At 43.2% G+C, this 25,604-nt stretch overlaps 1 protein-coding gene across 2 annotated transcripts in view; it reads left to right on the plus strand.

Annotated features, from left to right (window-relative positions):
* EGFL6 (EGF like domain multiple 6) overlaps positions 1-25,604 on the plus strand; it is a 61,771-nt gene that overhangs the window by 3,060 nt on the left and 33,107 nt on the right. For both annotated transcript variants that reach the window (XM_007180330.2, XM_007180331.2), the window contains exons 2-3: positions 16,313-16,425; positions 22,784-22,876. In XM_007180330.2, coding sequence (XP_007180392.2) covers positions 16,313-16,425; positions 22,784-22,876 — 206 coding nt within the window. The remainder of the gene's footprint in view (positions 1-16,312; positions 16,426-22,783; positions 22,877-25,604) is intronic.

Consider the following 25,604-nt stretch of genomic DNA (forward strand, 5'->3'; position numbering starts at 1 on the left):
AAATATCTCACTAATCATTTTATATTGAGTACATGTTGAAATGATAATGTTGTGGATATATTGCATTAGATAAAATATATTACTAAAATTAATTCCACCTGTTTCTTTTACATTTTTAAAAATATGGCTACTAGAGGGACATCCCTGGTGGTCCAGCGGTTAAGACTCTGAGCTTCCACTGCAGGGGGCATGGGTTTGATCCCTGGTCAGGGAACTAAGATCCCACAGGCTGCGCAGCATGGCCAGAAAAAAAAAAACTATGGCTACTAGAAAATTTTAAATGCCATATATGGCTATTATATTTCTATTGGACAGTATTAATCCAGAACACTTACTGATCTGAACTCCATCTCCAGCGTTCCAGGTCCTGACGCTGGCATCTTTCTGCCTTGGGTACATAAAATAAATATGTTACTAACTTTGCTATTCTTGAGTTTGAAGTTTGGAACAACTCCCTACTTATATTTATGTTATACATTTTTTTCTCTATTGAGTTCAAGTAAAAATAACGTGAGAGATGGAGGAATGTCTGGATTCATGTACTCACGGAGAGAGGCCTGCTTTCTGCAAACCACACCCTGTGTTGAGAATTGATTCTTCTCAGAGCCCTGCTAAAGGAAGTGCCATTGTCACAATTTTCCACAAACTTAGTGGCTTAAAATAACATAGATTTTGGAATTCCCTGGAGGTCCAGTGGTTAGTACTCCACGCTTCCGTTGCAGGGGGCGCGGGTTCGATCCCTGGTCAGGGAACTAAGATCACCGCATGCCGTGCATCGTGGCAAAAAACAAGCACAAAAAATATAAATTTATTCTCCTAGAGTTCTGGAGGTCAGAAGTCCAAACTGAGTCTTATGGGGCTAAAACTAAGCTGTTGGCAAGATTTGTTCCTTCTGGAGGCTCCATGGGAGGATCCAGTCCTTGTCTCTTACACTCGTAGAGGCTTCCAGCAGTCCTTGGCTTGTGGGCACATCATTCCATTCTCTTCTTCTCTGTCACCTTGCCTTTTCTCTGACTCTTAGTCATCTTCCTCCCTCTAAAAAGAACTCTGTGATTATACCTGGCCCGCCCAGAAAATCCACGGTGACCTCCCTATCTTAAGATCCTTAATTTGAGCACATCTGCAAATTTCTTTCTGCCCTATAAGGTAACATTTACACGTTCCAGGGATTAGGACATGACTGTCTTTGGGGGGCCATTATTTAGCCTTCCACAGGAAGCCTGAGCTGTTGTGTTTGCTTTTATGGGTTGGATCTTATTTTAAAACATGATTTTAGTGATTTACGAGTGGTTAGCATACCATTCATTTCTTTATTCTTTTTTTTTTTTTTTTTTTTTTTTGCCACACTGCACAGCTTGTGGGATCTCAGTTCCCCGACCAGGGATTCAACCCCGGCCCTTGGCAGTGAGAGCATGGAGTCCTAACCACTGGACCACCAGGGAATTCCTCATTTCTTTATTCTTAAAACCAGAATTTATGGGAATATACCGAAAACTCAGGAGCTGGGTGTTTCTAGGAAATGGTGACCGTGAAATGCACAGTTATAACATAGAAATCATTTCTGAGCAATCTTTTTTTTTTTTTTTTTTTTTTTTAATTTATTTTTGGCTGTGTTGGGTCTTTGTTTCTGTGCGTGGGCTTTCTCTAGTTGTGGCAAGCGGGGGCCACTCTTCATCGCAGTGCGCGGGCCTCTCACTATCGCGGCCTCTCTTGTTGCGGAGCACAGGCTCCAGACGCGCAGGCTCAGTAGTTGTGGCGCACGGGCCTAGTTGCTCCGTGGCATGTGGGATCTTCCCAGACCAGGGCTCGAACCCGTGTCCCCTGCATTAGCAGGCAGATTCTCAACCACTGCGCCACCAGGGAAGCCCTCTGAGCAATCTTATTTCAATAGTTAGTTTCACTGGCTTAGAAGGTATTAAAGTCCTTTCTATATATTATTTACGTATATAATCTAAGGTTATGTAAACATTAAAATGAGAATAAGTATATTATCTAGTCTTCATAAATCAGATTGGCATTCAACAAATTTTGTTGAGACCCTACTATTTGTCAATACTTTTTCAGTGTGATTTCAATCACCTGTCTCATCGATCCTAAGAAATAGATATTGTGTCTATTTGACAGACAATGGGATGGAGAAACTTGAAGAAATTAGATGATTCCTCAATAACTGCATTGGATTTGGTCTTCTGCTCTAAGAACAGTGACATTCCAATATTTCAAATTTGTTTCTCACACAAAAAAATTGAATACATAAAAGCTGACATTTTTACAGAGTACTTTCTCACACATTATCACCAGTGAGCCTGTTGAGCTTGACTCTTGTCCAGCACCATCAAGGGATATGTGTAGAATAAGTGGGGAATTCTTGATACTCCATCCTCCCAACTCCTTCCTCTCAACTTTGAATTCTCTCAGCAGCAGACTCTAAGACCAGAATTCAAGTGTGCATGGTTTATTTGGGAGGTGTTCCCAGAAAGTTCTAGTAGGGAAGCTGGGAAGTAGGACAGAGAAGGGAAAGACATGTTATATAAATAAGTTACCACTGCGATTTAATTCTGCTGGGGAATTCTAGAAGACAGTAGGACACAAGCCTTAGAATTATCCCCCCTGAGGTAAGGGAGCTGGGGTATCTATACTCCCAGCAGTCATTGGTTGAGGACTTCTGAGGAGGTGGATTCTACGTGTTCAGCCTACCACACTCACAGGCAGAGCTGGCTCCTGCCAACAGAGGAAGTTCTTGGGCGTCAGGAAATGAGACTGACCGTTAACCACAGTGTACCACCATTTGTCAATGACCTGGTGAGACAAGGAGCCGTGGTAGCTCCCAAAGATAATTAGATCACTTTCCATCAAATATTTTGTCCAGAGTAATCAGTAGTACTTCCAGTTTCTTTAGTTAACTTGCTGGTTCCAGTGTATTGGTTTCAGTAACTAACCTGTTGTAAATCTGAAGGTCTTACGGAAAATAAAAGAGAACACCAATATTTTGAAAGTAGTTTAAAATTCATTCAGTTCAAGTCAACCACATTTACTGAACACCTGACATGCCCAAACATTCTCCTGAATGCCGAAGATAGAAACCTGTGTCTGCTACCTGCACTGGACAACTTTGCAGGGCAAGCAAAATACCTGTCTTTCTCTTTTGGTGAGGAGGGTGCAGGGGGAGAGTTATAACTCCAACTCTTTGTCCAGTGCCTGGTACATAGTAGGTGTTGAGTAAAAAATTTGGTGCCTAAATGAATGACCAAAGGAAGGCGATGGAGAAGCAAATAATGTTATTTACATGTAAATAATATATATATTTATATGTATATAAACATTCAAAAGAATGAACTTGGGTATATTATATTTATAAATTATATACTTATATGTGTTTATTTATAAACATATATATATACACACACACATATAAATATGCCGTAGAATACAGTTAAGAGAAATTTAGTCAGCACGACAGAGTCAGGGGAAGTGGAAGACCTGGGATGACACCGAAGTTATGCGTATAGAATGAATGTGAGCCCACCTGATATAAAACAGGGGAGAAGGCAAGTGTTCCAGTGCTTGATTCATAGCAGGTCTTGCATAGGAATAAATGAATGGCTGGCTGGACAGATACATACCTGCAAAAGGAATGCAAAAGGAAGGCATTGGCCCAAGGTATGGAGTGGAGTGGTCAGCATCTGGGGTCATGAGCCAAGTGACTGCCAAGGTCAAAGAAGCCAGGCTGGAACCAGGCTGTAAGGAGCCCTGCATGTCCAGCTGAGGAATTTGAACTTTGTTCTGACAGCAGTAGAGAGCAAAGCAGGGCATCACTGGCTGATTTCTTTAAAGATAACCCATCATGCCCAATTCATGCTCAGAATTGTCACACAGTTACACAAAATTATTTTTAAGGTAACTAACGATAATTTATTTTACCTGGCAGTATTTTTCCTAATATACGTAATAATAGTGTGCTTCTAGTCTGTGGTATCTCAGCTTTGATGAATACAAATGCAAAATTAAAAATCAAAATACCAAAGCAGCAAATACCTTTATAAAGATCATCACCTTGCTCTTTGAGTATTCCCTTTGTTTGATTTCTGGGTACCACATGTATTATAGTTATCGATTGCTATTTAACAAAATATTGATACTACAAATTGTATTGATACTACAATACTACAAAGCTTAGTGGTCTAAAACAATGCTTATTATCTCACACTTTCTGTGAGCCAGGAATTCAGGAGCAGTTTAGCTGGATGGGGCTCGGGGTTTTTCACAAGGTTATAATCAAGTTGTTGGTCAAGGCTGCAGCCATCCAAATGCGTGACTCCAACTGGAGGATCTGCTTTCAAGATGGCATACTCACATGGCTGTGGGCAGGAGGCCTCAGCTCCTCACCTTGCGGACCTCTCCATAAGGCTGCTTGAGTATCCTTATGAGATGTCAGCGGACTTCCTACATAGCAAGAAATCTGAAAAACAGAGAACAAAGAGGAAGTTGCAAGGCCTTCTATGTCCTGATCTCAGAAGTTACCCTCAATCACTCCCACCGTAATCTCTTTGTTAGAAACCAGTCACTAAGTACAGTCCCACATAAATGTTACCGAAAGTTGGGTCGAACTGCTCGCCACTCGAAAGCCAATACTTGAGAGGCAAGGTTGGTGGAAAGGAAAGTTTGCTTTCTTTCGGAGGCTGGCAACCAGGAGAGAGGGTGAACTCATGTCCAAAGGCCGACTCTTCACTGACAATCAGTGGGCAAGAGCTTTTAAAGGGGAGTTTCAGGGGTGTGTAGGCGGAGGGAGGGGGCTACGTGCAGAAACAGCACATCAGCTCTGACGGTCATCTTGAAATTGATCATGCGGTGGTCTGATCAGTGTCATCTTTTGTTTTGTTTTGTTTTTGATCAGTGTCATCTTGATTCTTTTTTTTTTTTTTTTTATAAATTTATTTATTGTATTTATTTATTTTTGGCTGTGTTGGGTCCTCGCTGCTGCGTGCGGGCTCCCTCCAGTTGCGGCGAGTGGGGGCCACTCCTCACCGCGGTGCGCAGGCTCCCCACCGCGGCGGCCCCCCCCATTGTGGAGCACGGGCCCCAGGCGCATGGGCTTCAGTAGTTGTGGCACTTGGGCTCAGTAGTTGTGGCTCACAGGCTCCAGAGCGCAGGCCCAGCAGCCGTGGCGCACGAGCTCAGCCGCTCCGCGGCATGCGGGATCCCCCCGGACCAGGGCTCGAACCCGTGTCCCCCGCACCGGCAGGCGGACTCCCAACCACTGCGCCACCAGGGAAGCCCCATCTTGATTCTTTTAAGCACAGTTAATCTTCAGTTCCAGGGTTGGTTTGTTCCCATTTCTTTGAGACCAGTTCTTGGAATTGTGGCAGCTTTGTCATGGCTACAGTCTGGTCATCATATAGTTAACTTCTTCCACCTGGTGGGGCCTCAGTATCTATAAGACGGCTCCCAGGATGTGGCTCAGAATATTATCTGTAGCCCTTGAGGAGGGACTAAAGGTCCTTGACTTTGCTTAATGACTAAACTGTTATTTTGTCCTCTTTGACTCTTTTCCTTTGCTTCTGCATTTTCTCACTTCTCTGATTAAATTTATTCTTTGACTAAAGTTTTTCTATAGACAAAAGGCAGGAGGAGGACATGTCGGAGAAGGACCACAGAGTCCTTCTTCCTTTCATAAGGGAAGGGGAATTAGGCTTAACTTTTGAGAGGAGGAATATCAAAGAATTTGTGGACATATTTTAAGACAAACACACCATACATTCTGGTTTTCCCTCTCCCCACTGGTAACCACTAGTTTGTTCTCTGTATCTGTGAGTCTGCTTCTTTTTTGTTATATTCACTAGTTTGTTGTATTTTTTAGATTCCACATGTAAGTGATATCATATGATATTTGTCATTCTCTGACTTCATTCAGTATGACAATCTCTAGGTCCATCCATGTTGCTGCAAATGGCATTATCTCATCCTTTTTTATGGCTGACTAATATTCCATTGTATATGTGTACCACATCTTCTTTATCCGTTCCTCTTTTGATGGACATTTAGGTTGTTTCCATGTCCTGGCTATTGAAAATAGTGCTGCAGTGAACATTGGGGTGCATGTATCTTTTTTTTTTTAAAAAAACACATGGAAATTTATTATGTCATAGTTTTTGTGTATCAGGAGTCCAAGCATAGCTCAACTGCCTTCTCTGCTTCAGGTTGTTTCCTGGTTGAAATTACAATGTTTACAGAGCTGTGTTCTAATAAGAAGGCTTGACTGGAGGTAAAGCCACTGCCAAGCTCATTCAGTTTGGTGTCAGAACTCATTTCTTCTTGCCTGTAGAACTAAGAGCTTAATTTTTTTTCTAGCTCTGTAAATCACTTTTAATTTTGAGTTGTGGTTTTCTCTGGATATATGCCCAGGAGTGGGATTGCTGGATCATATGGTAGCTGTATTTTTAGTTTTTTAAGGACCCTCCATACTGTTCTCCATAGTGGCTGTACCAATTTACATTCCCGCCAACGGTGTAAGAGGGTTCCCTTTTCTCCACACACTCTCCAGCATTTGTTGTTTGTAGATTTTCTGATGATGCCCATTCTAACTGCTGTGAGGTGATACCTCACTGTAGTTTTGATTTGCATTTCTCTAATAATTAGGGATGTTGAGCATCTTTTCGTGTGCTTTTTTGGCCATCTATATGTCTTCTTTGGAGAAATGTCTATTTAGGTCTTCTGCCCAGTTTTTGATTGGGTTGTTTTAACGGCATGAGCTGTTTGTATATTTTGGAGATTAATCCCTTGTCAGTTCTTGACCTATCCATTGGGATGTTTCACTGAGCTTAGGACATCCAAAACTGAACTCTTGATCAGCTCTCTAGAACTCACTTCCCTGCATCTCGCCCATTCCCCCTATTCCAGAGCAAACAGTGTCTAAACTGGTTCGAGCCAAAAACCTGGGCATCATTCCTGACAACTCACTCTTCGTCCCCACTTATATGCAATCTGGTGCTACGTCCTACTCTGGACCATATATCAAACCCATCTTCTCTCCCTCCTGCCTGCCACCGCCCAGCCACATCACCGTCATCTCTCACCTGAATCCCCACAGTAGCTTCCCTTTGCTGCTTCTTTTGTCCGCTCTAGTCCATGTCTCACAGTGTTCCTCTTAAGATTTAAGTCAGATCATGTCAGCCCTCTCCTTAAAACCTTCCAGTGACTCCCCATTGGATTAAGAATAAAATCCATTCTGTTTTTTTTTTTTAAATAAATTTATTTATTTATTTTTGGCTGCGTTGTGTCTTCGTTGTTACGTGCGGGCTTTCTCTCTAGTTGGGGTGAGCGGGGACTACTCTTCCTTCCGGTGCGCAGGCTTCTCATTGCGGTGGCTTCTCTTGTTGAGGAGCACGGGCTCCAGGCACACAGGCTCAGTAGTTGTGGCTCGCGGGCTCTAGAGTGCAGGCTCAGTAGTTGTGGTGCACGTGCTTAGTTGCTCCACAGCATGTAGGATCTTCCTGGACCAGGGCTCGAACCTGTGTCCCCTGCATTGGCAGGCGGATTCTTAACCACTGCGCCACCAGGGAAGTCCTCTAGTTTAAATGGTATCAAAGGCCTTGCTTGATCTAGCCTTTGCCTATTTCTCTAACTCCATTTTATATTATTCTCCTTCATGCTCACTATGAATGAATGAATGAATGTGATGGAAAATAAATGTAATTGTCTGGATAACCCTTGCTTTATTGACAACCTTCCCTTCCTCGTCTCATTTCCCCAATCCCTCATGGACATTCTCTTCACCTCATAAATAAACCACTGCACTCAGATCCTTGTCTCATGGTCTGCTTCTGGGGGAGCCCAAGCTAAGACACGCCCCATTCCCAATTTCTACCTAACTCTGAGCTTGGAAGATAAGTGAGAGAAATAGGGGAAACACTGGAAAGTTCCAAGTTTTGCTGACTCATGGCATGGGAAATTTGAAGATGTATCAACACACACTGGTACACACTGGATAGCTTGGGCATTTGACTGGGCTCTCAAATCCCTACACATCCAGGAAAGCGAGATGCCTTGGGGCATCCCTGGGGCTGCTGGACTTGGACTCTGTATCTTGATGGTGGATGTGAACCCAGAATTAATCTGAACTGGTTGGGTACTATGGACTTGCCACACTGGGAGCCATGATGAAAACAAGAGAAAACAAAAGCAAATCACTTATGGCTGGCCCTTGTTGTCCGTATTTAGAAAATTTTTTATTTCATTTGGCAATATTTAAATGTATTTAAACATCAGCAAAAAAGTTTTAACTTCCCAATTTGTCTTGGAGAATATCAGAAAGTTTCCTGGAACCTGACCATAAGCAAGCATACTAAGAATTCTGGCACGGTATATTTTTGCAGAAAATAAGGAATCCCATGAAGAAATACTATACTGCTTACACAATCCCTGGAATGTTTTTAAATTAACTTCAGCTGTGGAGACAGCGATTTGTGATTAATTTGATCAATGTAGACAGCAAGCTGTATAATGTGTTAAAGGAACTCTGGGCAATTCAGCATTTAGATCAGACTCCCATGGCTCAGGGCCTCCTCCCCACAGAGACTTGCTCACCTAAACTGCCACTTCCCTGCCTCAGTACTGGGTGCCCTGAGCCTTCAATATGTCCAATGTTGTTTAGGAAGAGAGATCAGAGAGAGAGCAAGCACGTGTGGGCAAGCAGCTGTCTAGCCCAGCCATACCTCCCACGGTGGCAGAGAATGTTGGTGGGATCATTTCAGTCCAAGACCAAGAGTTCTCTTTCCAGGTTTATAAACTCCTTTTATTGATTACCACAGGTTTATCAGGTTCCGTGGAGTTGGTTCGATCCAGCCCAATGCATATAAGCTCATTCTACTCAGACATCTCTTAAATTCAGGTGATTGATACTATGCCTTAACCATGCAACCTTGATATCCCAGAATGCACTGCTCCAATTCTGTACATTAAAAAAACACATGCTTCACTAAATATGGAAGCAAATGCAATTCATATCGATAGCTTTATAAGTTTTTGTTTGTTTGAATGGATTCACACATGAGGAAAAAATCATGTGTACTAGACTTTAGGAAAAGAAATGGCCTTGGAATATTACTCTCTTGATGAGGGTGGGCTAACTTATGCGTTAAACCATCTCAAAATCATAGTGGCTGAACACAGTAGAAGTTTATTTCTTTGCCTGCCTCCAAGTCCAATGCACGTTTGCGAGAATCTGCTACGTGCTTGCACATGGGACAAGGCACCATCCATCTTGAGGCGCCGTCTTTTGCCGGTGCGCAGAGCCGTCTTTATTCAGTGGGCTGATGGAAAAGGAGTCAGGCATCCCATGGGAGGCTTTGTGCGCAGGCTTGGAGATGGTCTACCCACATTTCGTTGGCCAAAACCAGTCATGTGACCCCACCTAACCGACAGGATGGCTGGGAAGTATAGTGTAGCTTTGTGCCCAGGAGACACAGGAGTGGATTTAAGGAGCACTTAACCTTCTCTTCCGTGATCGTTAAATTGCAACATGTGGTATTACAGATATTTGGCCATTTTTAACTTATAAAATGGTAGTTTCATATAGTTTAACCTAACGGTTTGTGTCCTTTATCCAGAATGCTCACAACTAGATATTAAAGTAAAGGAGTAGTTGAATTAGTGACGGGAAAGTTAGTGATTGGGCATGGAATTAGGGCAAAAGGCAGGTAGAAGGAGACGATGCCGGGAAAGTGATCTGAATTACTTGCTAACATTAACTTGCAATGTCGTTTGAGAGCTATGCAGAAACAAAAAGTTAAAGCTTTTTTAGCAGTTTTTTTTAAAAGATTTTATAAGATAGTGTGTCCTACTGTTATTGTCAATATCATACTTGCCTGTGCTGGATTCTTTATTCCCCTCAATAATATCATTTCAACTTAGAAACATTTTTAATAATTAATCTTCTTTTTATCCATAATTTTAAATAGCTGCATATGTAAATTAAAAAAAAAAAAAACTAGCAAGCATAGAATGCAGAACTGGATTCTTGGTGTAATAAATCAATTTCCTCCAGCATCCACAAATCAGCAAGTAATTAGTAGCCATTCTATCCACTAGTGATTTCCCTCTTTTAAACTGTTTCCCCATTTTCCTGACCAGATGTAGAATTTGATGATTAAACCAGTAAAATCCCATTTGTGCCTGTCCCTTTGAAGCTATCTCTCAAAACTGGGTGAATACATGGACGGCACACCCATTAATTAAAAGGCATGTTGCTCATTTATGGACTCACGTGGTTCTCTGACGGTTTTTCCTGCAGTGTTCAAGCTGCTTGCTCTCCTTTAGGAAATATGCACAGAACATGTCACTGCATGCACAGAGCAGCTGGAGGCCGAACTGGTGTTTTCTGATTTGTGTAGTTGCCTGAATATCAGAATCCATTTTATCGTTCTCAATCATGAGATGAGTCTTAACTGTTGTTTCCATTTCTTAAACAAATGAGAGTAAGGCTAGATTTCATGACAGATTTCTGATATCTTCCAACAGAGCTGTAATATTAAAATGCATTTGTGACTGGGGAAGGAACTTCCTTACAGTGGATAAGAAATCTGACTTTATTAACAAGTTTTTGATGGCTCAAGTGTTAGTCATTAACATTTTGGAGAACTTTACAAGTGATACTTTGTACAGTGTCAAAAATGATGGCTTGGGAGAAATCAATACACCTCAAATTTCTCAGTTTCACCTTTTCACCTAAAGGCAAGCATGTGAAAGCAGTAAAACTCGAGAAAGAGGATTTCTCTGGAGAGTTGTGGTAATGTACAAACAGTGTATGAATTTCACCTTCTGGTAACTTTCTCCTGTTAGTTAACCCCAGGCAGTATTCTCCACAATCAAAAGTAATTGACTTTGACAAATGCATATGAAATGGGTTTGGCCACCTGTACAGGGGACCCTGGGCTTTTTCACCAAAGTTTCTAAGTAAGCTTTTTAAAAAATCACATTTCAACAAATTTCAATTTGGTTCTTTGTAATTTCACATCTAACAGTTTCAGTAATTTTTTTGAGGTATAATTGACATAAAACATTGTTAGTTTCAGATGTACAGCACAGTGATTCGATATTTGTATACACTGCAAAATGATCACTACAATAAGTCTAGTTAACATCTGTCACCATATGTAGTTACAGAATTTTTTTCTTGTGATGAGAACTTTTAAGATTTACTGTCTTAGCAACTTTCAAATATGCAGTACAGTATTATTAACTATAGTCATCATGCTGTACGTTACATCCCTAGGACTTAATTTAGTGTGTAACTGGAAGTTTGTACCTTTTGACCACCTTCACCTGTTTTGTGGCCCCTGCCAGCAATCACCAATCTCCTCTCTGTATCTTTGAGCTTGGGGTGGTTTTTTTGTTGTTTATTTTTTATTTTCCACATATAAGTGAGGTCATACAATATTTGTCTTTCACGTAGCATAATGCCCTCAAGGTCCATCCATGTTGTTGGAAATGGCAAGATTTCATTCTTTTTTATGGCTGAATAATATTCCATTGTGTACACATACCACTTTATCTGTCATTCATTGATGGACACTTAGGTTGTTTCCATATCTTGGCTATTGTAAATAATGCTGCAGTGAACATAGGGGTGCATATATCTTTTAGAGTTAGTGTTTCATTTTCTTTGGATAAATACCCAGAAGTGGAACTGCTAGATTGTATGGTAGTTTTTTTAAAAAATTTTTTTGAGGACCCTTCATACTGTTTTCCATAGTGGTTGTACCAATTTACATTCCCACCAACAGTGCACAAGGGTTCCCTTTCCTCCACATCCTTGCCAACCATTGTTATTTGTTGTCTTTTGAATGGTAGCCATTTTGGCAGGTATAAGGTGTTATCTCATTGTGGTTTTGGTGTGCATTTCCCGGAGTATTAGTTGATGTTGAGCATCTTTTCATGTGCTTGCTGGCCATCTATACGTCTTCCTTTGAAAAAATGTCTCTTCAGATTTTCTACCCATTTTTAAATCAGATTGTTTGGTTTTTTTGCTAATGAGTTGTTTGAGTTCCTTTTATATTTTGGATATTAGCCCCTTATCAGATACATGATTTGCAAATATTTTCTTCCATTCGGTAGGTTGCCTTTTCATTTTGTTCCTTTGCTGTGCAGAGCTTTTTAGTTTGGTATAGTCCCATTTGTTTACTTTTGTTGCCTTTGCTTTTGGTGTAATTTTTCAATAATCTTGTTGGCTCTTATTGAGTCCACCCCACCTCTATGGAGGCTGCTTTGTGTTTTGCAAAATCCTCGATATATCCAACTGCTTGAAATCGTTGTATAACTCTCCGGCGCCTTCATGATGGACAAAATATTTCACATGGATGCAGGCCTTTCCTTTCTGGCCCTTGTTTATCTCCTGCTCCTTCTCCCTCCCACTGTTTTCTCTGCTTCCCTTCCCACTCTCCTGCTCCAAGCACATACCACCGTCTATGCTCCAGCTTATAGGCCCCCGACTCCTCATGTTCTTGGTGTCTCCTGTTGAGGATGAAGCTGGGTTTTTTGGCATCAGGAAATAGGTAAGGCCCTTCCTATTGGAGCTGGAGAGCTTATTGCTTGCAAACCTGCAGTCAAGAAGAGGAACAGTGGGAAAAGGGGAAAGGTAGTGGGGAGGAATAAATTAGGAGGTTGGGATTAACATATACACACCACTATATTTAAAATAGATAACCAACAAGGACCTACTGTATAGCACAGGGAACTCTACTGAATACTCTGTAATAACCTAAATGGGAAAAGAATCTGAAAAAGAATGGATATATGTATATTTATAACTGAATCACTTTGCTGTACACCTGAAACTAACACAACATTGTAAATCAACTATACTCCAATATTAAATAAAAGTTAAAAAAAAGTTGGCAAGTGATCTCTATGGTTTTGTTGATAGATTGAAATCTAATTAAATGAATCCCACGTTCCTTATAAAAATATGGAATTAAATTCCCATAGGCAGAATTTCCCCCCATATAGCCTTCCTGTTTATCATGTTTTCTTTTAAATCCACCTGAAATGTCGCCTCCCCTGTGACATCTTCCTTCCTCTTCCTCCTCAGGCAAAGTTAGTTTCTCCCTCCACACTGCTCCCCAAACATCAGCTCCATGTTGTTAAAGGAAGAGGAAAGAGATGTGGGCACTTTGTCGAGGTTTATTACAAGCATGTATGGTCAAGAAACTGACCCTCTGAGGATCTAGGTGGAAGATTTTGTTCACAGGGTGAGATAAAGTTACATTACCTACTCACCAGAGTATGGGGATAGCTCATTTTACTGACTAGTTTCGATCTTTGTGTTCAAATCTTAAGGACATCAAGGCAAATAACCCAATTGGAAAATGGGCAAAGGACCTGAATAGGCCTTTCTCCAAAGAAGATACACAAAAGGCCAATAAACACATAAAAGATGCTTAACATCATTAGCTATCAAGGAAATGCAAATCAAACCACAATGAGATACTACTTCTCAACCACTAGAATGGCTGTAATTAAAAAATGGGCAATAACAAGTGGTGGTGAGAATGTGGAGAAATTGGAACCCTCATACATTGCTGGTGGGAATGTAAAATGATGCAGCCATCTTGGAAAACAGTGTGGCAGTTCCTCAAAAAGTTAAACATAGAGTTACCCTTTGACCCAGCAATTTCACTCCTAGGTATATACCCAAGAGGAATGAAAACATATGTTCATACAGGAACTAGTACACAGTTGTTCATAGCAGCATTATTCATAGTAGCCAAAATGTAGAAACATCCCAAATGTCCATCAGCTGATGAATGGATAAACAAATGTGTTCTGTTCATACCATAGAATATTATCCAGCAATAGAAAGGAACAAAGTACTTTTATGTGCCACAAGATGAATGAACCTTGAAAACATGCTAAATGAAAAAAGCCAGACACAAAAAGACCATATAGTATATGATTACGTCTATATGAAATGTCCAGAATAGGCAAATCCAGAGACAAAAAGTAGATTTGTGGTTGCCAGGGGATGGAGGGAGGGGAGAATTGGGAACTAACTGCTGTTAGGTATGGGGTTTCTTTTTGGAGTGATGGAAATGTTCTGGAATTGGATGGTGGTGATGGTTGCATAACACAATGAATATATTAAAAACCACTGGAAATGGTGCCTTTTATGTTACGTGAATTCTAACTCAATTTTTTAAATGCTAAAAAAAGATTCTTAAGTACATCAGTGTGTTTGAACTAGCACTTATTCACTCAACGCACTTGATGTTCATTTGTCCACAGCTTCTTGTTTGGGAATTGTCAGTTATGTGCAGACTGGGTCAAGATTATGGTATCCCTTGCAGAATTGTTAGTAATATCCAGATTAGATTATGACAGATGGCTCTATTATTTCTCAGTCAAAACTCTTTCTGAGAGCAATGTAATGATACTTACCATGCTGCCCTATACTCTAATACATCTGTTTACAATAGACTATGAACTTAAGAGAGCAAAGGTCGGGTCTTTTTAATCACTCTATGTGCCTAAGACAGTGCTTGGAATATAGCAAGTGCTCAGTAAATGTTTCATTTGAATGCAGTGGTACTTAACAGGGTACAGTTTTGCCCCCCAGCCCAGGGGACATTTGACAATGTCCAGAGACGTTTTTGGCTGACACAGTTGCAGGGCTGGCTGCTACTGGCTCTACAGATAGAGGCCAGGGTTGCTGCTGAATGTCCTCCAATGCACAGCACAGCCTCCAACAACAAAGATTCATCTGGCCCGAAATATCAGTCATGTAGAGGTTGAAAAACCCTGTTCTGAATGATCGAGTGGTTGACTTATAAATCTCCCAAATGAATTCCTTTAGAGGGTGAAAAAAAGTCCCCTTCAAGAAAAAGTCAGTAGTAAAATCGTCCTTGCATTTGGTGTCCTCAGTTAATGAAATGTCCCAGACCATATGTTTGCAGCTCTTCCCTGAATAACCAAGTTGGTGGGAGAAGCAGACCACAGGGGAAAGCTGCAGGGTTGCTTAACTTCCTGACCTTGACTAAGGTATTATTAACTTGCATAGAATTCAGTCGTGCAGCAGAAAGCACATGGTGAAATGCGCATTCCTTGTCTGTTAATGTGCCCAGGTATTTAATAGGCATATGTTTTACAGTGTATTTAATATGCATGAGGAAACAACCCCAGCCATCCACAAAACATACAACTTAAGTCTTTTCTTCCAGAATCTGTTAGCAACCCTGTCCAATCCCAGACCAGTGAATAATGGGTGAACACGCAGGGAGCTTCCGCCATGGTGCTTCGGGGCGGGGCCCGCTCTCTCTGGCCTCTAGATCAAGGTTGGCAAACTGCAGCCCCCAGGCCAAGGCTGGGTGGCCCTCTGTTTCTATGTGACCCTTGAGCTAAGAACGGTTTTTACCTTTTTAAATGGTTAAAGGTAAACCAGAAGAATTTTATTGCATGACCTGACGCGTGAAAAGTATATGGATTTCAAATGTCAGTGTCCATAAGTAAAGTTTTATTGAACACAGCCATACCCATCTATTTACTGTTGCCTGTGGCTGCTTTTGCATTTGGATAAAGACCTTATGGCCCAGAAAGCCTCAAACCGTTTACCATCCAACCCATTATGGAAAACGTTTGCCAACCCCTGCTCTGTGGTTGAAGAGTTGAGTGAATTGTGTTTCCAGGAATGAGAAGGCGCCTTGGGCTGGAATCCCCGACATGGTTCTGCTGGGGCTGTGACTCTGCTCCGGTGGGCTGGAGTTTCCTCATCTGTGACATGAGAGGGCTTCGATGAAAGATCTCTGGAGCCTTCCCAGCTGTAACCGTCTATAGCGTATCGAGAGTCCAGTTTGTTCAGTGGTCCCCAGGTGGCCAGTGGGGTAAAAGTGCAGCGCTCTTGTCTGGGACAAAGCCGTGGGCCCAGGGAGTCATGTCAGCACGCTTGGCCCTGAGGTGGAAACAGACCTGGGTAGCCGCTGTGTCTGTACAGCGCAGATTTGAAAATTGGCCCTCTACAAGGTTCAGAAACAGACGTTTGTGGCCGCTTTTGTGTGTCCTAGTTTTATAGATTATGTAACCCAATTCTTCGAACGCTGGCGAAGAAGGAAACGGATGACGCTAATTACTGGGGAAGGCTGGCAAGAGGTGGTAGCAGAGCCTGGCACCCCAGAATTCAGGTTTTCAAAATCTGCTCTCGCGCTTGTAGCAGGTTTATGGAAACTGAGCAGGTAATCGTCACGTCTCCTGTACCTACAGTAGCAGGGCCGGGTCTCTGTGGCCCTTCCCGCTTTCTCAGTACTAACACGTGGCTCTTTCTCCGCAGTCCAAGGGGTCGCGGGCTGTCGGCATCGTCACTCCAGCCCGGGGTCTGTCGCTATGGAACCAAACTGGCTTGCTGCTATGGCTGGAGAAGGAGCAGCAAGGGAGTCTGTGAAGGTAATTCTGTAAAAACTCAGACCGCCCTGTGCTCAGGTAGTAGGCCTGGGTCCTTCGGTTTTCATCTGTGACACCGTCAGCTGTCACCAGATTGCCAGTGGCTTCCCTAGAGGGAGGGACATGGTAACTGCCAACACCCAAGGTCCGGTTCCTGTGAGATCTCTTCCCATTCAAAATATGGCTGATGCCATCACCCTCGACATGATTTGTTTCAGGAGCCCCGTCTCGTCAATGATTTCTGCTGCTATCTTAGTGAGTACGGGGCTGGGTTGTTTGTTACTATTTTTGTTTTAATCTAGAGAAACTGAGTTGGGCATAAATAGGTCAGTAAATCCCTCCTTCTAATTATAATTTTTCCAACTGATTTCTTATGAAATTCACTTTTTGATCATGAATCACCACAAACAAGAAAGTTAGCCATTTATTTTACAGTTTGGTTACTCACAGTTTTTAAGTCTCTTGTGCCAGTTTCTGGATGGTTTCAAGGGATGCATGCATACACGCAAAATATGCATGGTTCTCTTGTGTAGATTTCAAACTAAGGTACCATAATTTGCCTTGGACGTTGTTTCTCAGTCCACGTGTTAGGAACTCCGAGAGAGGCCTTTGATAATTTCAAGAGAGCTGGGAAGGCTAGGGCTGAGCACAGAGTTTTGTGTCGCATTGTTTTTTATATAACTTTCTATAGTAATCGACACTCACAGTGTAGAAGAATCACATCTGCATTCCTCCTAGCTGACTGTCTGACCAGGGGTGCATTCCTTTAGCACAGGAATCTGGTGTCAGGGTCCCTGTGTACCTAGTAGGTGGCATAGGCCTGAACCCGGATCCTTTATCTGTTAAATGGGATGAACACACGACTGCATGTCCCATACGCTTCAGGCACTGGTGTGGATCATATTGGATTATAAACTGTAAAGCACAAAAATGTTAGCTATTTTTTAGAATAATAATGCTACCTTCTTTTTGCTGCTCTTTCCCTGCCCCAACCTCCTCCTCTTTAGCTGGTTCAAAAATATCTGGATAGACCATCAGTGAGGGCAGAACTTGGTCATGTCTGAAATCCATGAAACGTTGGAGGACATGGATCTCTCTCTCACACGCTTGATGTTATGTAAAACCTCCCACTGTCACAGTTTCCTTATGAGGATCTGACAAGAGTATGAAGATACTAGAAAAAATGTTTGAAGCTCATCACTGTTTGCCTAGAGAAAGAAAGTTAGAACATTCCCCTGGGATCTTGTCGGTTGAAAAGGGTGGTCCTCACGCTGATTGGATGTATTGTGTCATGATCAAGGGCGCTGTCTTGAGAACCCGAATGATGTGGGTGACCTTGGGCGAGGTAGGTAAGCTCGCTGAGGCTGCATTTCCTCCTCTGCAGCATGGAGAGCTGAATACCTACTTCAGAGGTAAGGAGTGTATGCATCAAAGGCTGAGCTCATTCCCCAACACACATAGAAAATGCCTCATAAGTTCCCCTTGATCCAGAAAGGACCCAGAACTCTTGTTGCAGACTTCTGTCCCTCAAAGCAACAGGTGATGGGGGAATTCAATGTTGCTTTATTCTTTTTCTAGGCACAACATGACACATTTTTCTTTGAAGTCAGTCAGGTGGAAAGGGTCAAAAACCACGTGGGATGCCCGATTTGGAATCTCTCTTACAGTCGCACGAACCTTTTACTGCCATAAAACTTGCGTGTCTCTGGTGAATAAATGAGGGGGAGCTTTGGCTTTCTGGAAGGGCTATTCTGTAACTAGATCAGAGCAGTTTGGCCACGGTACACACAGCCAGTCACACTCTCAGTGCTTTTGTGGACAGTATAATACCATAGGCATGAAGGAATTGAAAGCAAGATGCTAAAGGGGTTTCCAGCAGAATGCTCCGTCTGCACGTTCGGCAAGCTGAAGAGCTGGTCAGCCCTCCCGCTGCCCCAGTCTAATGTGCACATAGTCAATTGCAATGATTTTTATATCTAAAATCTGTATTGTATTGTATCCAGTTGGCATGGTCCTTCTTGATGGTAAAGTCATATGCTCCTTGAAGCACCGAATAACAGGATGGTTAGTCCCTGATTGCCAGGGCTCTGATTTCTCAGCCAGTGTGGCCTGCGTGGTAATGAGATGGGAACGCATGTCAACCTGCCCGCACAGGCAGGGCCACACCCTAGCCTGTGAGGTCGTAGTCAGCCCAGGCCGTCATCTCCATTGTCTAATTGCCCTTCATTCCTTCAGAGGCCCTGCCTCGGTGCCAGGGCTTTCTAGATCTTGGCCTCTGCCCTGCTTAAATCTGCTCCCAGGGCAGGGTCCGCTCCACTCAGTATTATTACCCTTCACATGTTGGTCACTTAGCGAGATACGGGATAAAGAGTTGTCCGTGAACAGATCCCCAGTGAAAAGCTGCAGATAGAGGAGTTTGCGAGAAAATTAAACAAGAGAGTGTTCTTTATCTAAAGGACACTTAAATCTCAGGCCATTTTAGACGTAAACGGAATTTCCCTGTGCTGTGGATTGGCTGGTCAAGTCACAGATCCAAAGTTACTGTAAATTGAAAACATCTTTCTGGAGTGTTGACCTTATAGCAGCAAGGGTATTATTATTCACCACTTCTCCTGTCTTCTATTTGGCATTTATCCTGGGCTTTCCTGTCCGGACAACACTGAAAATAAATTTCCAGGGAGCAATCAGAGGTCTTCAGGGCTTAAAAAAATAAAAGATTTATTTTTCTAACATCTAGACGTAAAGCTGCATCTCCAAGAACATAAGCATAAGAAAATAGACCCTGGAAATCAAATTCCATCTCGTTTGTCTCCAAAAGTAGAAGAATTTTGCTGGGAAGCATTTTTTCCCCTACTTTCTCTCACTTATGATCCATTCCAAGCCATGAAGTGTTTCCCTGTTAAAAGTTCTACACTTATTACTTTATTTATCATTCAGAACTATTTAAGTATCTAACGTGTTCACAACACTATTAAATGCAGCAGGAGAAACAAAGATGAATATTGAAGTCCCTGTTCTGAAGGCACTTAGAATCAGGTAGTAGATGGAAGTCAAGGATTGAAGCAAAATATATACCTAATTATTTAATAAGATGAAGACATCAATTTCATGGGAGAAGCCCGCCAAAGTTCTGTGGAGTTTTCAGCGTTGAGCAGAAGTTCACATGTGGCTGGAGAAATCTGTGAAAGCTTCTGGAAGGAGAGAGGCCATACAAGGTAGTCCTTGAAGCATTGGGAGGATATTAACCACTGGAGGCTCGGGGAGGGGCCCCCCAGTGTGGGGTCACCATAGAGAGGAAGGGGCAGAAAGCACAGGGCAGGTCTAGAGAATAGCAGGCAGTCTAGTTTGACCACAGTGCCGCCTGGGTCTGGGGAACAGAGTAAGCTAAGGCTGCAAAAGAAGATGGAGGCCAGATCACGGTTACGATACCTGTCCTGTATTCAGGACCCAGCAAAGATTATTTGATGACTCCTGTGCAAAGCGTGACATGATCAGAGCTATGCTTTTGGAATATCAGTTTAATGTCATGTCTGACATCAGATTTCCTAGGAGCAGAGCGTGTGAAGACTTTTTTTTTTTTTTTTTAACTTTTTGGCCGTTTCTTTCCTCCCTCCCTCCCTTCCTTCCTTCCGTCTTCGATGCTGTGCGCGGGCTTTCTCTAGTTGCGGCGAGCGGGAGCTACTCTTTCGTTGCGATGCGCAGGCTTCTTGTTGCAGTGGCCTCTCTTGTTGTGGAGCATGGGCTCTAGGCACGCGGGCTCAGTAGTTGTGGCACATGGGCTTCAGTAGTTGTGGCTCGCGGGCTCTAGAGTGCAGACTCAGTAGTTGTGGCGCACGGCGGGCTTAGTTGCTCCGCGGCATGTGGGATCTTCCCAGACCAGAGATCGAACCCGTGTCCCCTGCACTGGCAGGCGGATTCTTAACCACTGCGCCACCAGGGAAGCCCTGAAGGTGATTCTTGTACAGATATTCTATGGAGAGGCGCTCTCAGGAGAAATCTCTAAGGGAGTGAGGGAGCAGGGGAAGAAGCGAGGCAAAGGATGTGGCTTCGAGAGAAGTCTGGCTTCAGCCTGATCCCACAGGGAGCTCTGGAGTGTTAATCGTACCACAGAATTTGTCCTGCCCAGAAACCAGGGGCTAGCTAGGCTGTTCGACCCCTGCATCCACTGGTCACAGGCTGACGTGGGGAGAGTGGGGAAGAGAGAGAGGCGTGCGGTGTAATCTCCCAGATAATCTGTCGGCAAAGTGGTTCCCATTAGCTAGATAAATATTTGTTCTTTGAATGAATTGGCGGTAGAAACAGGGATAGAAGGATAGGATGCTGTAACTGATTGGGTTGGGGAGAAGAAAAAATACAGACACCTGAGATTTTGAGTCCAGGTAGCTGGGAGATGAATGGTGACAGCAAAAAGAAGGGCTGGGGTCAGAGGGGAAGATGCTGGGGTCCTCAGGAACAAGCTTGCTTAGGGGCAGACCTGCTATGAGCCAGGGAATCAATGGGCAGAGAACTAAGCAAGCATTTCTGGGCAATTGCTGAGTCATCCTGTCATATGCTGGCTCTTTCTGGAGCTCCTACTAGATCCAGAAAATACAAGGGTCCATGATTCCCTACATGCCTCCTTTCTCTCTCATTCATTACTTTTTCTCTCTCTCCTCTTCTTGTCTTTGGGTTTTTGCATTTTCCTTTCTTCGTATCTGTAGCTTTTTCCTCCCTATCCCTTCCCTATGAGCTAGACTCAAACTTTCCACCATCTCTGACTGTGTTTTCTTGCCCCCAACCCAAGCTGTGCCCCATCCTATCCTTGTTTCTCCCGCCACTTCACTCATCCAACAAATATTTACTGAGTGCCTAATTTGTGTCAGGTGTCTGGATATAGAAGTGCATAAAACAGAAAAACAAATCCTGTCTTTGTCATGCTTCCATCACCATCACCATCACCACCACCATCACCACTACCATCACCATCACCATCACCATCATCATCACTATCACGCTTGTGGTTCCCATCCTTGGGGCTGGAGATAACATCTCTCTGTGGGTTGTTCATTTTGACTGTTAACACACAGCATTAAAAAGATTTTGATCATTCAAAAGAAAAATAGGAGAGACAATATGGGAGAGAAGAAAGAAGCAAACAGTAGAAAGGAGGAGAGGGACCTTGGCCCTTGCTCCAAGATGGAGTCTCTTCCAGCTCACAAATCATATTCCTTTCATTAAATCTTTTGTGTTTACATGCAAAAATGGCTGACTGTGGCCTGGGAGGCTTTCTTTTTCTTTGAGTGCCACTGTGTTCCCGAATGCACATTTGTGTGCCCGACCCACAGTGAGGCCAAACAAACCAAAACGTCAGAGGCTGGAGCAGAGAAGGGTTTATTGCAGGGCCATGCAAGGAGAAGGAGGGTCTCATGCCCCACAAAGCCCCCAACTCCCTGAAGGGTTTCAGCAAAGCGTTTTAAAGGCCATCTGAGGGAGGCGCGTGGTCGGTTGTTGCGAACTTCTTGGTGCAGGAATCCTTTGTTCTTGCAGCTGTCCACATAGGTCAGGTCACGACATTCCTGTAAACCTCCAACCAGACAAATGTTATTCTCTGTTCTGCAACTTTTTCTCTCAGTATGAGTGGAAGAGTGTTATATGCTTAAAGGTCAGAGCCTTGAGAATGGGCTATCCTGTATGTTTCAGGCTATAGGCAACATTCTTTTTTTTTTAATTCATTTTTTGTTTGGCTGCGTCGGGTCTTAGGTGCGGCATGCGGGATCTTCGTTGCGGCACGCAGGATCTTTCGTTGTGGCACGCTAGCTCTTCGTTGCGGCGCGGGCTTCTCTCTAGCTGTGGCGCACGGGCTCCAGAGCGCACGGGCTCAGTAGTTGTGGCACGTGGGCTTAATTGCCCTGCGGCATGTGGGATCTTAGTTCCCCGACCAGGGATCAAACTGGTGTCCCCTGCATTGAAGGGCGGATTCTTAACCACTGGACCACCAGGGAAGTCCCTATAGGCAACAATCTTAACTCGAAGCAAAAGCAATAGAGCACAAAGGTTAAAGTAAAAGAAACAGATCTAATACGGAGTCAGATTTGTTTTTCCTTATTACAACTGGAGGTGTGGTACTGCTAAGCAGTTATGATCAACCTGTACTCATGGGGTGGAAGGGGGTGGGGGGATGGGGGCCAGTGATCTAGTTCACAAGCAAAACGCTTTCCAGTATCTGAAAGGTGAAAACAGACTAGAGAGGAAGCAGATCGTCCTCTGTATGTCGCCGTGGATTTCTCTGCCATACAGAAGGCACCTGAGTTTGACATCTGTGCATTTCACTGGGCTAACTATTCCTGTTGTTTTATGGTCCAAACGCCATTTCTTTCCACAGCCACGTGTGAACCTGGATGCAAGTTTGGTGAGTGTGTGGGACCGAACAAATGTAGATGCATTCCAGGATACACCGGGAAAACCTGCAGTCAAGGTCAGTACTACAGACCAGGGTGGTAATACAGACCTACCCCAGAGCTTTCAGAAGCAGATCGGGCAGTGCAGCGGGGTTTGGAACACAGTAAGGTGCTCAGAATTCTGTAGTTTCTAACTCGAATCTTAAAATGAAAGTGGTTTCAGAACGAGATTTTTCAATCAATATGTTCTAGAAATATGTCAAAGTCGTTCTGATGCTTTTGTTAAGATACCAGGTAAAAGGCTTTTTTTCCCCTCTGAACCAATCATGTTTATTGTGTTTTTAAGCTACTGAAGTAATGCATATCTTTTAGTAAAAAAAAATCCAACATTGCACAAGGATATAAATTAAAAAGTGAGCATGTCTGCTCCCAGTGCATCCTCTACCCGTAGTTAAGAGCTTGTCCTCCATCTCTGCAGTTCCTTTTTTATTATAGTACAGACATGAATATTTCTCATGGGCATCTCTGCATGTCAGTGCACACAGAGCTGTCTCATACTTTTTAAGGCTGTATCCTAGTCTGTAGAGAAAATGCTTTTATCATTTATGTAAATACTTTAACCACTATCATTTAAGTCGTCCCCAATTTTTCGCCACTACAAACAGCGCTAAATCAGACATCATCCTATGCATATCCTTGCACCCTTGAGTATTTTTGTAGGGTAAATGTCTAAAAATGGAATTGTTGGGTTGAATGACATGCATATTTTTTATTGTAATTGATTTATTTTATTTATTTATTTTTAAATGTTTTATTTATGTATTTATTTATTTGGTTGCACCGGGTCTTGGTTGCAGCAGGCGGGCTCCTTAGTTGTGGCTTCAGGGCTCCTTAGTTGCAGCTAGCCAGCTCCTTAGTTGTGGCATGGGAACTCTTAGTTGCGGCATGCATGTGGGATCTAGTTCCCTGACCAGGGATTGAACCCAGGCCCCCTGCATTGGAAGCACGGAGTCTTATTCACTGTGTCACCAGGGAAGTCCCTGTAATTGGCATCTCTTAAAAGGCAATTTATGACTTTTGCCATATACTGTTTATCTGAAGGTATTAAGGAGGTTATAATATCGAGAACAGTAGGCAATTTTGTCCCCCTGGAAGAGTTGCCAGATAAAATACAGATCCCCCATTAGATTTAAATTTAAATTTTATTTTCAATTGCAATTTCACATAAACAACAAATAATTTTATAGTGTATGTATGTTCCAAATATTATATGGGACATATGTACACTGAAAAAGTATGAGTCATTTTTCCGAAATTCATATTTAACCAGGCATCCTGTATTTTTATTTGATAAACCTGGAAGCCTTACCCCAGGGGACATCGGGCAATGTCTGAAGACATTTGGCGGGGTTACTACTGGCATCTGGTGGGTGGGGACCAGGGATGCTGCTAAAGATTCCTGCAGTGCACAGGGGAACGCCCACCACTAAGAATGATCTGTCCCCAAACGTCCACAGTGCCGAGGCTGAGGAACCCTTGCACCAAGAAGGCTGCACTAATTAAGAAAGGGTCCCTAGTTCTGTAATGCAGTTGAGCAGAGAGCAGCAAATCCAGTTCAGCTGCCCTTAAGAAGGAGCCTTGCCAGGATTCTAGAAGGGAGAATGGGGTTCCAGAGACGGGCAGGCACCCACTCCACTCCGTCGCCCCAGCCCTCACTGCCAAGCCCAGAGGTTAGCTGCAGACGCTGAAATAGCCTTTCTTTGTGCTGCCAGCCCTGCAGCCTCAGAGAGGACTCTGCCTCTTCTGTCCCACCACCAGCATAGCGGCCAGTGCCGCTAAGGTGTTTCTTCGAACCGCGTCCCGTGGCTTGAGGGAAGCGCGTCAAGAGTCATGCTCTCATAAGTAATACTTCAGCTGTGTCCCTTACCAGGGCTTTCACACCAGAAAACCGTGTTTTTCCGTATGTCTTGGATTCTGTACCAAGATACCTTCTCAAGAGAGTTGGAATAGAGAGGGTATTTTTCATGCTGCTTTTCAAGTCCCAGCAAAATATTCACTTTGAGGGAGTGGTCCAGTCGGCTCAGATTTGGGACCTTCCGTCTCCCCTCCACAGCCTCCCTGCCCCGGCGCAGCCTGGTCAAAGTCCGTCTATATCCACTGATGGCCGCAGGCCTCAACCCTCAACTGATGTCTTTCCCCAAAATGCTTCTTCCAAGAGACCCCTCTGAGTTAGGGCCAAGTGATGGGATAGCCCTGGCTTTCCCATCATGTCCAATCAGTATTTTTAAATTTCTGCTTTTGAAGCAGTTAGCGTCCATGCAGGAGATGGTAGCGTAGAGGGAATCAGCAGTGGAGAAGTGGGTTCAAATGTCCAGCTAAGGCGTCGGAAAATCCCCACATAAGGTTCTTTTCAGAGGCGAAAGCGCCACTTCTTTATTTTCCAGGATGGACTTCCGCCTGTTGCCGCACTGGATTTTGGTCTTACATGGAATTTGGTTCTTCTCTCCTTTCTGTTTCTTCCTTGAGGGAGTTAAGACATGACGCACCCACACGACCACATTTCCAAAGACGAGATCCATGATTGCTTTTCAAGTTTTATTTTCCTTCTGTATCACTTTTTATTTTATAAAAAGCTAATTCATTCTTAATGTTTTGTTAAACATTAAGTATTCACTGAAAAGCACGGAGAGGAAAATCACCCTCAATCTTACCACCAGGAGGTAACCATTATAAACATGTAGAGCACAGCCTCTTAGGCTTTTTTTTTTTTTCCCCGCTGTGCTGCATGGCTTGTGGGATCTTAGT

The sequence above is a fragment of the Balaenoptera acutorostrata genome, chromosome X, assembly GCF_949987535.1.
Source record: "Balaenoptera acutorostrata chromosome X, mBalAcu1.1, whole genome shotgun sequence".
NCBI classification, from domain to species: Eukaryota; Metazoa; Chordata; class Mammalia; order Artiodactyla; family Balaenopteridae; genus Balaenoptera; species Balaenoptera acutorostrata.